Source organism: Xenopus tropicalis, chromosome 8 (genome assembly GCF_000004195.4).
Source record: "Xenopus tropicalis strain Nigerian chromosome 8, UCB_Xtro_10.0, whole genome shotgun sequence".
NCBI lineage: Eukaryota > Metazoa > Chordata > Amphibia > Anura > Pipidae > Xenopus > Xenopus tropicalis.
In genome coordinates this window covers 68,123,100-68,136,560 of record NC_030684.2, presented here as the reverse complement: position 1 = coordinate 68,136,560, position 13,461 = coordinate 68,123,100, and the positions used below count along the sequence as shown (strand labels likewise).

Below are 13,461 nucleotides of genomic sequence, written 5' to 3'. Positions count from 1 at the left end.
AGAATGTTTAGTAACTCTCCCACCCCCATAAAAAAATTACAGAAATTACATATCAACTGCATGAACGCATGATGCATAGTCCTTATTTAGTGTCCAAAAAGCATAATAAATTAATAACTCAATAGGTTACATGAACTGTGTTGGCCTACTCAGATGGCATGTATATGTGTGTGAGCCCTATCGAGTCGATCTCCAAGTTTGCTATATAGGCTTGCTCTCAGCACTAGTATTTTTCCTGTTGACTACAGAGCCCTTGCCATTGACTGTCTAGCTGTCTTTTTGACTTTGATTTAGTAGGAGGAAAATAAACATATTTTGAACTAGCTGTGTTTCAAAAATGATTTCCCTTAAATGGTTTTTAGCAGACAAATGGTATGGTGATGGAAATTATGGAAATATTTGTAATTCAGAAAATCCCTGGTCCCAAGCATTCTAGATAATAGTTCCTATACCTGTACTATAGTAAAGTCAAACTGGATAGGGAAATAATATTAAATACAGTGTAACGTTAGTTGGATCAGTTATGAGTAAAGTCTTAGGGCAATGGCATATGGGGCATTTTACTGGCACTTGGAGTGGCAGACAAAAAAACATGCTAGTTTACCTGCATACAGTAGGTGATTATTAAAGTGCTACTTGTAGGACTGGACTGTGTGCCAGTGATCATAGACATTTAAAGCATACTGTATTATTGCTTGTCAGAAGTAGAAAACAGTTTTCTGTTGAAAGACTTAATGTCGTCATAATGATATTTTAAAGATATTTTAGAGCTAGAATGATAAAAGGCATGGGCATCATATTCACTATGTTTTCAAGCTGTTGTTTTAAACTGTAACTATATTGCCATATGTGATTTCTATATACAGCCGGTTTTAGGTTAAGCTGACATTTTAGGTTAATCTATATTACATGGTACAGATAAATAACTGTTGCATATGTGTCTTCAGCTTTTAAAGGGAATGTCATCACAACGACAAAAATACCTTGGTAAATTCACAGAGGAAGAAGAAGCAGAAAGTGGTGATTGTGATGATGAAGATGATTGTGATGGAGGATCTGGCAAAAACAGCTTGAGGGTTAGGAACAAACTGCGTTTTATTCCAGGTAAGACATTCATATTATGATATAGTCATCAATAGGATCAATTCAAGCCTGATGTTTGATTTAAAGCTTTTGTTCCAGTCTATGTGAACAGCAGATGATGCCAATATCATGAGTACCCATCTACTTCATGTTCATACACATGAGACCATAAATAGGCTGACATTTCTTCCTACAACAGTAGATAAAATAAAGTATGTGTTTAGGAGTTTTATATAGAAGTTATATAGCCTTTTATAGATCTTTATCCCTTTAAAATGACACTATAGCCCCTCATTCATGCACTGAAAAAGGCATGTGTTAAACATACATTTGGCCTATTGCTTTAATAACAAAAAAAATCTATTTTTTTTGTTATTTCTGGAGCTAAATAGGGATGTCTTATACAGGTATGGGACCTGTTATCTAGTATGCTCGGGACCTGGGGTTTTCCGGATATGGGATCTCCAACTTAAGTCTGCTAAAAATCATTTAAATAAACCTAATAGGATTGTTTTGTCTCCAATAAGGATTAATTATATCTTAGTTGGGATCAAGTACAAGGTACCGTTTTATTATTATAGAGAAAAAGGTAATAATTTTTAAGAACTAGAATTATTTGCTTAAAATGGAGTCTATGGAAGATGGCCTTTCCGTAATTAGGAACTTTCTAGATATTGGGTTTCCGGATAAGGGATCCCATGCCTTTAGTATATATTTCCTGTGTAAACTAAAAGTCCTGAACTGGAAATGCCTTAAATTGAGGGAGTAATATGTTCAAGAATAGTATGACATTGAGTGTAAAAAACATTTGAAATTACCTTCATAGTAATGGACATGGGTCATAAAGTGTGCCAGGTGATTCCACTAAAAAAATGTGAAAGCTAGGGCAGGAACAGACAAACCTTAGCTTTACTGGAAGGGGATGCTTAGAGCTGCTTTTATGGAATAGCTGTTGCACCATCCCTCTCTGGGCAGCACTTTATAATGTTACGTTGATGAACATTTTTCATTAGTTTTTCTTATTTTGTTTGTGTTATTTAAGAATTCAGTGACAGTTTTACAGCATAGCCAAATCCTCAGAGCTTTGCTTAAGAAAACATACAGATTTTACTAATTTGCCTCTGCCTTTTATCATAGTCGGGAATAATTCAATGCCAAAGACAATTGTGTGCAATAAATTGGATACATAGTTTTGGCCTCATAGCTTATGTTTTAGGACTGTTGAATAGTGAAGATTCAAGTTTCCATGTTTCAACAATCACTGAAAAATGTTCATAATGAATATTAAAAGCGAGCAGATTTATCAAATTCACAAATTATTTTCGCTTTTTAATCTGTGCATCCAGAGTTCAGTGAGGTTTAAACTCCCAAATTCTCACAGAAAACACCTGTGTGAAAGAAGAGAAAAAACTGATTTAGAAACTTATATATACTGTATATATATATATATATATATATAAAATCTAATAATCTCAAGACATTTATAAAACGTCATATAGTATTATGTTAATTAAAGGGACAGTATAACCTAAAAACACCTATGGTGAAATGAGACCAATAAACAGGACTTGTGTTTAAACACATTCTGCCTACATCTTGCCTACGCTGGCATCAGCCTTTTTCCTGTGCCTATACCTGGAGCCATTGCGTTGGCACAGTTGTGGGCACATTAAGCAGATTCCACCTCATGGTAGTGTAGGGGTTGATTCCTGGTTTGCGTTAATCTGCAGGCCCAGAATTAGCCCCATGTGGCATTAGCCTAAAGGTTTTCACTGGACATCCTCCCTCTTCACTTTACAAACAGGGCAATTTGTTTAGCGTTCTTTATCTACCTTTAAACATACAAACAAACCCCTCCCTTCTCTAAGCAGCAGCCTTTGAGCAGCTCATTATCAGAGGACTTCTTAATGGACAGGTAATTTGTTTTATCAACATTCTTTTGCTCTGCAGGACCAGGAAGTGAAGGAAGTGCCAAAGTGGTTTAATTTTCTTGTTTAGTGCCAGAAATAAAAAAAAAAAAAAAATAGATATTTCTTAATTAAAACAATAGACAAACGTTAATTGTCAGCCCTATTCATTGAACCAATGTTAAAAAATGCCCCTTTAAACAAATACTGACACTTTTTAATAAATTCTGTCCATGCCATTCCTATAATTTGTCCTAGGCAGAATTATTTTTAAAATAACATCATTCTTTCAGCTTTACAGTGGTCAAAATTTGCTGACTAACTTTAGTAGGTCTGAAACTTGATTTGGTTGTCGGTGAAAGTGTACAATCAATTTTGCGCTGAAAGCTCAAAAGGACAACACAATGTTTTTTTTTATGAATTAGTTAACAATTGTGAATACATTGATTCCACAGAAGAGGTAAGACTCCATCTTAAAATAAGTAGTAGACTGTGGTAATCACCAAGGAAACATACAATTGGTTGCCTCTATAGTCAAAGAGCCATACATTTTTCATGATTAAAACAATAGGCAATAGTAAACAATAGTATTCATTGTTATCGAACTACTAACAACTACTTTTCATATTTTAATTTAAGCCTGTCTTTCCAAGTGCTTCAACATGAATTATAAATAGCAGCTTACCAGTTTAGACTTTAGTGTTTGAGGTTGTCCCAGTGCTTTGGCTCAGCAACCCTGTGTTATACAAACTGACAAATGAGGCTAAAGTACTTGCACCTCAATATATTATTCAAGCAAATTGAGTAACTATGGACCCAGCCAGAACTCAAGCGGAGGTGTACATACAAAGAACTGTCATGGCAGCTTCCTCCAAGATCTCATGGATGCTAACATCAATTTGTATATTGCAACTTTCAGGTATAATTTTCTATTTCCTCCTGCAGATTGTAGCATTGGATGTACATGTTTCTGAGTACCTTCAGGATTGAGTGGCACAGTTACAAATAACATGCATCTCAAAATGTTTTCAGATGCACTTTTAAAGTCTTAAAGGTTTAATTTATCTTCTGCTGTATCAAGTTGAACTTTGGAGTCCAAGTTGTTATGACCCAGTAAAACATTGTGGACAGGGTACATTTTAATGATTTAAACATAGTTGTAAATTCTAAAAGCTTGCAACTTACTATAAACATATGTTAGTGGGTTGTATATGATAATGAATTCATTATTCTCTTACTACAGCAGAGTGAGGAAAACCCTTTTTGCATTGTATACTTATTGTGCCCCATCTGTAACACATTATTGAGCAATCCTAGATATGGGACAAGCTCTCTGCAATCTGCAACCCTTCCCCAAAAAAAGACAGATTAATAGGGATGTCATTATAAAGAAGTTCCATGTTCATATTTAAATAAATACTGGATACAATCTAATGCAAACAATTAATCAAGGTATTATCACAGAGCAGAAGATTGTGCATTACATTTTCCCACATCACTTGATTTGTTCATGATATTCTTGTGTCTGACCTGTGTAACCTCCGATGACTGTTTATTGCTCTTACAAAAGCTTTAAACAACACAACTGTTTCTCTTTGTGATATATTATGCTGCTTGAAGTGATAGCTTGCACTGGTCTTTTAGTAAATGAGCTGTAGTAGGAAACATTAAAGCCTTCAAAGAATTATTTCCAAACAAGCAAGAACTTCTTGGTTCTGCAGAAGCATCTACTCTGAGTAGATTTTGTTTTGAGTAAAATTTTTGATGCTATGGCAAGCTAAAAAAAAAAAATATATATATATATATATAAATATCAAAATAAAACAGCTCTTGTGTATTATAATTGCATGTACAACCGACGTTTCGGTTGTACATGCAATTATAATACACAAGAGATTTTTTGAAACACAAAGACCCTTGGTGCTGGCTGTTTTATTTTGATATTTATATGATATGCCGTGCACAGGGGCAGCTGCAGAGCAGCGGATTTTGGAGTGTGGTGCTGTCGTGTGGACTGTTTTATATATATAAATATATATATTCAACCATTTTCTGTCGAGGTGTGGCATTAGCACACGCTAGGATGGAGGTCCCTAACACTACATTTCCTGGGAGCCTAACCCTTTGCTACCAAGCCCACCTGGAGATCCCCCAATTTCTATGCTTAATTGTTATTATAAATTTTTTTTTTACTTCAAGTTTGATGCTACTTTCTGGGCTCCTAGGATGCCTAGGTTGGTATGTGAGTAAAGCTGAAAAAGCATGGTTGCAGCCTCAACACCTTTTCTAGCTGCTTTTCTTGCTCAACAGTATGGCTCACACTATTATGTATTTTTGCAGTGTATTCAAATTCTGTGATCTAATTATGCTACCACCTCCACCACCTTGTAACCTACGCAAGTTCTATAGTAATATACTTAAAAAGTTGTACAGGTATGGGACCCATAATCCAGAAAGCCTAGGACCTGGAGCTTTCCGGATAACCGCAAATTGGATCTCTATACTTGAAGTCTACAAAAAAATTATTCAAACATGAAATAAACCCAATAGGATTTTTTGCCACAAATAAAGATCAATTAAATCTTAGTTAAGAGAAAAAGGAAAATTATATTTAAGAATTTGAATTATTTGATTATAATGGAGTCTATGGGAGAGGGCCTTTCCGTAATTCGGATCTTTCTGGATAACGGGTTTTTCGATATCTGATCCTATACCTGTATACTGAAATTAGCATACATGAGTCTGAGTGATGAAATGAAGTATTTCAGTTTTAAGTTTCACTTTGTAATACTGTGATTGGGAATCACAATGCCATTCTTTTACTTGGATTAAGATGTGTGCACATGGAATTTTTGGGGCTAGATTTTGACATGGGAGTGAGTTTGCAATAAGTCAATTAACATTTGCAAACATGTATTTACAAACCAGTATATACTCCCTAATATATTGTTAGAAAAAGAAAAAGTAGAAGTGTTAAGAATCACCCTATGTGGCTTAACTCTGAGGTAAAGAAGTTAATAGGGAGAAAAAGGAAAGCTTTTAAGAAATATAAGTCAGAGGGGACAGTAGATGCGTTTAATGATTATAAACACTATAACAAGTGTTGTAAAACAGCAATCCGGAAGGCAAAGATAGAAAATGAGGAGCGCATCGCGGCCGAGGCCAAGACTAACCCCAAAAAGTTTTTTAAGTATATTAATAGTAAAAAGATGCAGGTTGAGGGTGTGGCCCCATTGAGTTATAATAACAATATGGTTACAGCGGATACAGAAAAGGCAGATGTGCTTAACCAGTTCTTTTCTTCTGTGTATACAGTAGAGGAGCCAGTGGGCCAAGTCCCACCCAATAGCTGCACTGTTGCCTCAGCTCCAACTACACAGTGGTTGGCACAGGATATGGTGCTTAAAGGGTTATACATGATAAATGTAAACAAGGCACCTGGGCCAGATGGAATACACCCTCGGGTACTGAGAGAGCTAGGGGCAGAATTGCAGTGGCCCTTGTTTCTGATATTCTCAGACTCTCTTTCATCAGGTATGGTACCTAGGGATTGGAAGAAGGCGAATGTCATTCCCATATTTAAAAAGGGAGTAAGATCTCAGCCTGGCAATTATAGGCCTGTAAGTTTGACATCCGTGGTGGGCAAGTTATTTGAAGGCTTGTTAAGGGATCACATTCAAAATTATGTAGTGGAGAATGCCGTTATGAGCAGTAATCAGCATGGCTTTATGAAGGACAGGTCATGTCAGACCAATTTAATTGCTTTTTATGATGAGGTAAGTAAGAAGCTGGACAGTGGGCAGTAGATATAATCTATTTGGATTTTGCCAAAGCATTTGATACCGTTCCCCACAAACGACTGCTTTCTAAGCTAAGGTCTATTGGTCTTAGTGAAGTCGTTTGCACATGGATAGAAAACTGGCTACAGGATCGGGTACAGAGGGTGGTTGTTAATGGTACATTCTCTACTTGGAATAAGGTCCTCAGTGGGGTCCCTCAGGGTTCTGTACTGGGTCCACTTTTGTTTAATTTGTTCATAAATGACTTAGGGGAGGGTATTATGAGTAATGTATCCGTGTTTGCAGATGACACAAAACTCTGCAGACCAGTCAATTCTATCCAGGATGTGACATCCCTGCAGCAGGATCTTGACCAACTGGCAATCTGGGCAGCTAAGTGGCAGATGAGATTTAATGTGGATATATGTAAGGTCATACACCTGGGATGTAAAAATATGCAGCCACTTATACCCTTAATGGGACTGCACTAGGCAAATCCATAATGGAGAAGGACCTTGGAGTCCTTGTAGATAATAAACTTGGCTGTAGCAAGCAATACCAGGCAGCAGCTGCAAGGGCAAACAAGGTTTTGAGCTGTATTAAAAGGGGTATAGATTCACGGGAGGAGGGGGTTATTCTTCCCCTTTACAGAGCACTGGTAAGGCCCCATCTAGAATATGCTGTTCAGTTTTGGTCTCCAGTGCTCAAACGGGACATTACTGAGTTAGAGAGGGTCCAGAGAAGGGCAACTAAGCTGGTAAAGGGTATGGAAAGTCTCGGTTATGAAGAAAGACTGGCCAAGTTGGGTCTGTTTACACTGGAGAAGAGGCGCTTAAGAGGTGACATGATAACTATGTATAAATATATAAAGGGATCATATAATAACCTTTCTAATGTTTTATTTACCAGTAGGTCCTTCCAACGGACACGAGGGCACCCACTCCGTTTAGAAGAAGGGAGGTTCCATTTAAACATTCGGAAAGGATATTTTACAGTGAGAGCTGTGAGGTTCTGGAATTCCCTCCCCGAATCAGTCGTACTGGCTGATACATTATATAACTTTAAGAAGGGGCTGGATAGATTCTTAGCAAGTGAGGGAATACAGGGTTATGGGAGATAGCTCTTAGTACTAGTTGATCCAGGGACTGGTCCGATTGCCATCTTGGAGTCAGGAAGGAATTTTTTCCCCTCTGGGGCAAATTAGAGAGGCTTCAGATGGGGTTTTTTGCCTTCCTCTGGATCAACTAGTAGTTAGGCAGGTTATATATAGGCATTATGGTTGAACTTGATGGACGTATGTCTTTTTTCAACCCAACTTACTATGTTACTATGTTACATTACATTATTTTGCTTTACAGTTCCTGTGCCACTAAACAGGAAGCTGCATCTGGTATTTTATTTAATGGCTAATGTTGAACACAGTTCTGCATAGCAAGGAAACAGTGAAATAAATATTTATGAATGTTATCAAGTAAGATTGAAAATTTTAGCAATTTGGTCGCTTGTTACGTCCATTAAAATGAATCTGAAGTGTCAATTTGCCTTTCCGTTTGCTGCTTACAGAAATGTGTCATAGCAGAGACTAATATATAGGAATAAGCAAAGGGCTGTTATTGAACTTCTGTAGTTTAGCATTATTGCCTTGTGCTCATTATTTTGAAGCTTATAATTTAATATTTTGACATTATGAATTACAATACAAAATATTATTTAACAAAGATTTTGCCAAGAGAGATTATTTCACATTATTTCAAGTTTTTGGATAAATAAGAAAAAGAAGCCGAGTTCCTTACAAATTAACAAGACAGTATTAGGTACTTAACAACAAGTCATCTGTCGTCTCACTCATTGATTAACGTGATAAACATTTCCATCCACAAATTATAGGAGATAAAAAATGGAAAACAAGGAAGCATTCCGACACGTAGAGGACTATATCCAGTGTAAGTGGACCAGGTGGCTTGTGCTCAGGGCTTGTCAAGATAAAGCTTACAGCCAACCCGGCCCATTGTTTTCTTTCAGAAAGCTTACAATGTGGGGTTTGTATAATTTTATAATACAGTCTGATGACTGATTTCTGTTCACGGACCCTCTCCTTTCTCTAAGGATGGCTTATCTTTCAGTAATGCTTGTGGTGCTGTGGAGCTGATTGATAGACCTTGTCTAAAGAATGTAATAATTACAGTGTAGCATACTTGAAATACCTGGTTTTGCTTCCATCATACACACAAGAAAAAAAGATTTTAGTATTCTAAACAGATGTCATGGATAGCTTTGGGGCTGAGGGATTTAAGATGAAGTAAGATAAACTCATTCTCTCAGTCCCCTGTATTGGAGGATTGCAAACTACATGTGCTAATATGGGTTTTACATGGTTGGATTTAATATCACTCTCTGCATGCATTACCTTCCTCATTTCACTGTGGCAGTACAATGCACAAAATAACATTCATTACCACTGCCTTTGAGCCAATTGCAAATTACTTTCAAGGCAAGATAAACCCATTTTTAAACAATAGTGGCAACTCTCCCCAACTGCATTACCAAGGCTCCAAAAAATGGCTCCCATTCCCCCATCCTTGTGCACCAAATGCAGAAGATTGTCAGCGATCATTTCTGGCCCCATCCTGTCCAAGGCACCACAGAGGTGATCAATGAATAGGAGCCAGGGCAACAAAATCCAACTTGATCCTAGATCAGCTCCAACTGCAAGTGCTCCTGGAAAAGATTGCTGGAAAGAAAGTGGAGTGAGATGTGCCCTCCAACCTTCTATGCCATTCTGCTATTTCTAAAGTGCTGTGGCAAACACGGTAGCATTGGTTGACTTGTTAACAGATGTTCAGTGGAAAGAATTGCTGCTTTGCAGCACTGTGGCCCTGAGTTCGGTTGGGCCATAATGTTGTATGTTTTCTATGTACCTGTGTCAGTTTCCTCTCTGGTTCCTCAAACATACAAAAAGCTTTACTTGCTTTTGATAAAAGTAACCTTAGTGTGTGGGTTGTATGACTGTAATAGGGACCTTATATTATAAGCTCCACTGGGATAGGGAATGATATAAATAATGTATGATTAAACAGAAAAGGAAGCAACATTTTTCAATGAGGTTAGCATTAGTGAGAAACCATGAGCCATGAATATGGCTAAAAATGTTTTGTATTAAATATTTTATATACTGAACTTACTGCACCAGCCTAAAGTCTCAACATCGCAATAGCAGCAACAATCAACCCAAAACATTACATGGTTTGCACTTAACTTTATTCCGCTTAAACAGCCCTGTCGTGCCAATATTTTGGATTACAGTGGAGGGTGTAGATCCCTCATTAAATACTAGGTGGAACATACGTGGCAAGGCCATGGTGTGCTGGTGAGTGTTATAAGGCATCTTTGGGGCACAGATCTTCCCTGCTAAAGGGTTGGGCTGGTATAGAAGCCCAAAACATAGGGGCACATTTACTTATCCATGAACGTTCTGACTATTCCCTCGATCGGTCCAGTCGTATTTCCTTTTTCGTACCTTGCGCGACTTTTCCGTACCTTGAGCGATTTTTTCTTATTTTTAGCGTGAAAAAATCGGATCGGTTTTGCCGCTGTTTACAATCGTTCGGTATGAAAATTTCGTGACTTTCGGATCGCCAATACGATATTATCGTGACAAATACGATTTTTTCGGAAGCATTTTCGTGATATTTGCGATCTTCGGAAATTTTCGTTTCCAATCTGAATTTTTCCCATTCGGGATTCCAAGTCGTGTTTTGATAAATCTGCCCCATAATGTACAACATTTCTGACTTATTCTTGAGTTAGGCTCTAGCTCTCTTTTAATGAAAGTATAATGAAGCTTGTTTTCTTTTTAAATGGAGAACCTAAAAGTAGACTCTTATTTTTTGCCTTTAGATCCCCTTTAAGAAAGATCTTAAAGCATTAAATGCCCCTCTGTAACAGATATATACTAAATAAATGTATTCTTACAAGTTTAACGCTATTTCCCATATATTGTACTTAAATGTCTCTTTACCTCACCTCAAACCATCTTTTCTCTGAGCAATAATAAATCTACACATATGAAGTCCAATTAACCGTGACAATCATAGGCAAATTTTCAATAAGGCTAGGGGAGGCTAAGCCTCCCCAAACCTGCTTGGCACATTAAAAAAAACAAAACAAAAAACTCAGTTTCTTACTCCGTTTCTGCACTGTCCTGGAAATCTATTCATTGGATCTTTCTTCTTGTGGATTCTCCAATCAGAGCACAGCTTTCTTGACAGACAGTAAAATTGACCAGTCAGGGCTCGGGAGATATTACAAACTGAAGGCAGTGCAGAAATGAAGACTAAAAAGAAGAATCTGCAGGCTGTAAACTTTACCTAAGAACCAACTCTCAACTTTTGCTGCAGATTTCATCCCACTCCCACAGGCACTATACAGTTCTAAAGGCTGAATCACTAGCTGACATTAAATTGTTTTTTGCCTGACCTGACATCTATAATAATTTATAATCTATCACCTACCCTAATAGATGGATGGTAAGTTAACTCTTTCCCCCTGAAAAAGCTCATTGTGTGTTTATATATTTTTTGTTGTTTTTTGCACTTACTATTTTTTTTCTAAATTTTTGTCATTGTTTTGTTCATTACTAGTTAGTTACAGTGGAGCCAATGTTGTATATCCGTTATAGTGCCAGGGCCTGAATATCTGCCGTCAGTACCCACTGCTTCTCACTGCATATAATGTGCTGGTTTTGAAAATACAGACTGTGTCTCACTGTATATAATGTGCCTGGGGTGTCAGTACCCATTGCCTTTCTTGCTATAAAACTAACGTAAACACATCTAAAGGTGTGGTTCACGTTTAAGTTAACTTTTAGTATGTTATAAAATGGCCTATTCCTAGCAACTTTGCAATTGGTCTTCCTAATTAATTTTTTTGAATATTTTGCCTTTCTCTTCTGCCTCTTTCCAGATTTCAAATGGGGGCCAAAAAATATTGATCTGTGAGGCTACAATTTTATTATTATTATTATAATTTTTTATTACTTATATTTCCATGTAGACCCCTTAACTATTCATATTCCCATCTCTTGTATAAATAAGACCCTAGCAACCAGATAGCTGCTGAAATACCAAATGGAGAGCTGCTGAACAAAAAGCTAAATAACTGAAAAACCATTAAAAATAAAAGAGGGCCAATTGTAAATTGTCTCAGAATATCAGTCTACATTATATTAAAAGTGAATTTAAAGGTGAACTACCCCTTTAAGCTAACTGATCACAAACACAAATATTTGCAGATCCCCTCACAGAAGTGCACGTATGAATACTTTTACATCCTAAGCATTTTAGGGTAAAAAAAAGCACTCCCCTCCGCACTTTTGTACAGAATCCTTGGAAGTCAGTGGGAACCGCAAGAGGTAGTTGGGAGGTTAATTTTTTACACCAGCAGCGAATCCACTAAGTGTCACATTAGCTGTAGGTCAGTCTATGTATGGCCCATCTTTAGCCTCCCCAAACAAAAAAGTCACCCTCCGCCTATGGTGACTATGCTTATTGTTAGTTACGTACTACACATCTATACATACAGTCTACTTTTATTTGTATATCTGGAAAATCAAGTATCCAATCCTAAAAACACATATACTGCGATACATTTCACAAATCTACTTGTTACATGTACATATTTACTTTTTATTTCATTCCATTTAATGCCCCAGAGTCCTAAAGTATAAGTAAGTGAAAAGTCATTTGTTAATACTGCTACCCTCTATGGATTATATTTTAATGATAAATGAAATTGGGAGAAATGTGTACTTAGAAGCCTCTTTTTAATGTCTCATCCTCTGTTATTACAAGTTATTTCCATATTCTAAATATTGGCAATGGTTCATTTCCCAGCAAATTCGGGAAATACACTAAATAGTTGGCAAGGGATACAAAAATATTCACATTAAAAAAAAATTCAGTTTCAGTCAGTATATACAGCCCAATCAACCTATAAACTTAAGCATCTGGGAAAGTGGTGAACAGCAACAAAAGTCATAAATTAAATAAAGTAGTTAAAGACCTGATAGACTCAGGCTAGAACTGAAGTATTTCATTATAAGAGCTGTTGTACAAGCCTATAGGCATGATCCATGCTTCCTCCTTCCTTCTTCCTTCCTTTTCACTCCAATGTACTATTCTATACTAAACTGGTAAAACAACAAGTACAGGTATCAGACCCCTTATCCGGAAACCCGTTATCCAGAAAGCTCCGAATTACGGAAAGCCCGTCTCCCATAGACTACATTTTAATCAAATAATTCAGAATTTTAAAACTGATTTCCTTTTTCTATGTAGAAATAAAACAGAACCTTTTAATTGATCCCAACTAAGATATAATTTAATCCTTATTGGATGCAAAACAATCCTATTGGGTTTAATTAATGTTTTATTGATTTTTTAGTAGACTTAAGGTACTGAGATCCAAATTACGGAAAGACCCCATATCCGGAATACCCTTGGTCCCGAGCATTCTGGATAATGGGTCCCATACCTGTATAACAATAAGTAAGAGCTTCAACTATAGGTAGAACACATTTCTATTAAAATCCTTAGTTCTTGTTTGAAAATTGTAGCATATCATAAATGTCTAGGTGAATCCTATGTCAGGCTTTTGTTTAAATTACTTCCTGCCACTAGCAGTTTCTTTTTATA

At 36.7% G+C, this 13,461-nt stretch overlaps 1 protein-coding gene across 2 annotated transcripts in view; it reads left to right on the top strand.

Moving 5' to 3' along the window:
- The window catches only part of gpc3 (glypican 3), a 243,844-nt gene that overhangs the window by 185,051 nt on the left and 45,332 nt on the right, over positions 1 to 13,461 (top strand). For both annotated transcript variants that reach the window (XM_002932619.5, XM_031891329.1), the window contains one exon: positions 948 to 1,104. In XM_002932619.5, coding sequence (XP_002932665.3) covers positions 948 to 1,104 — 157 coding nt within the window. The remainder of the gene's footprint in view (positions 1 to 947; positions 1,105 to 13,461) is intronic.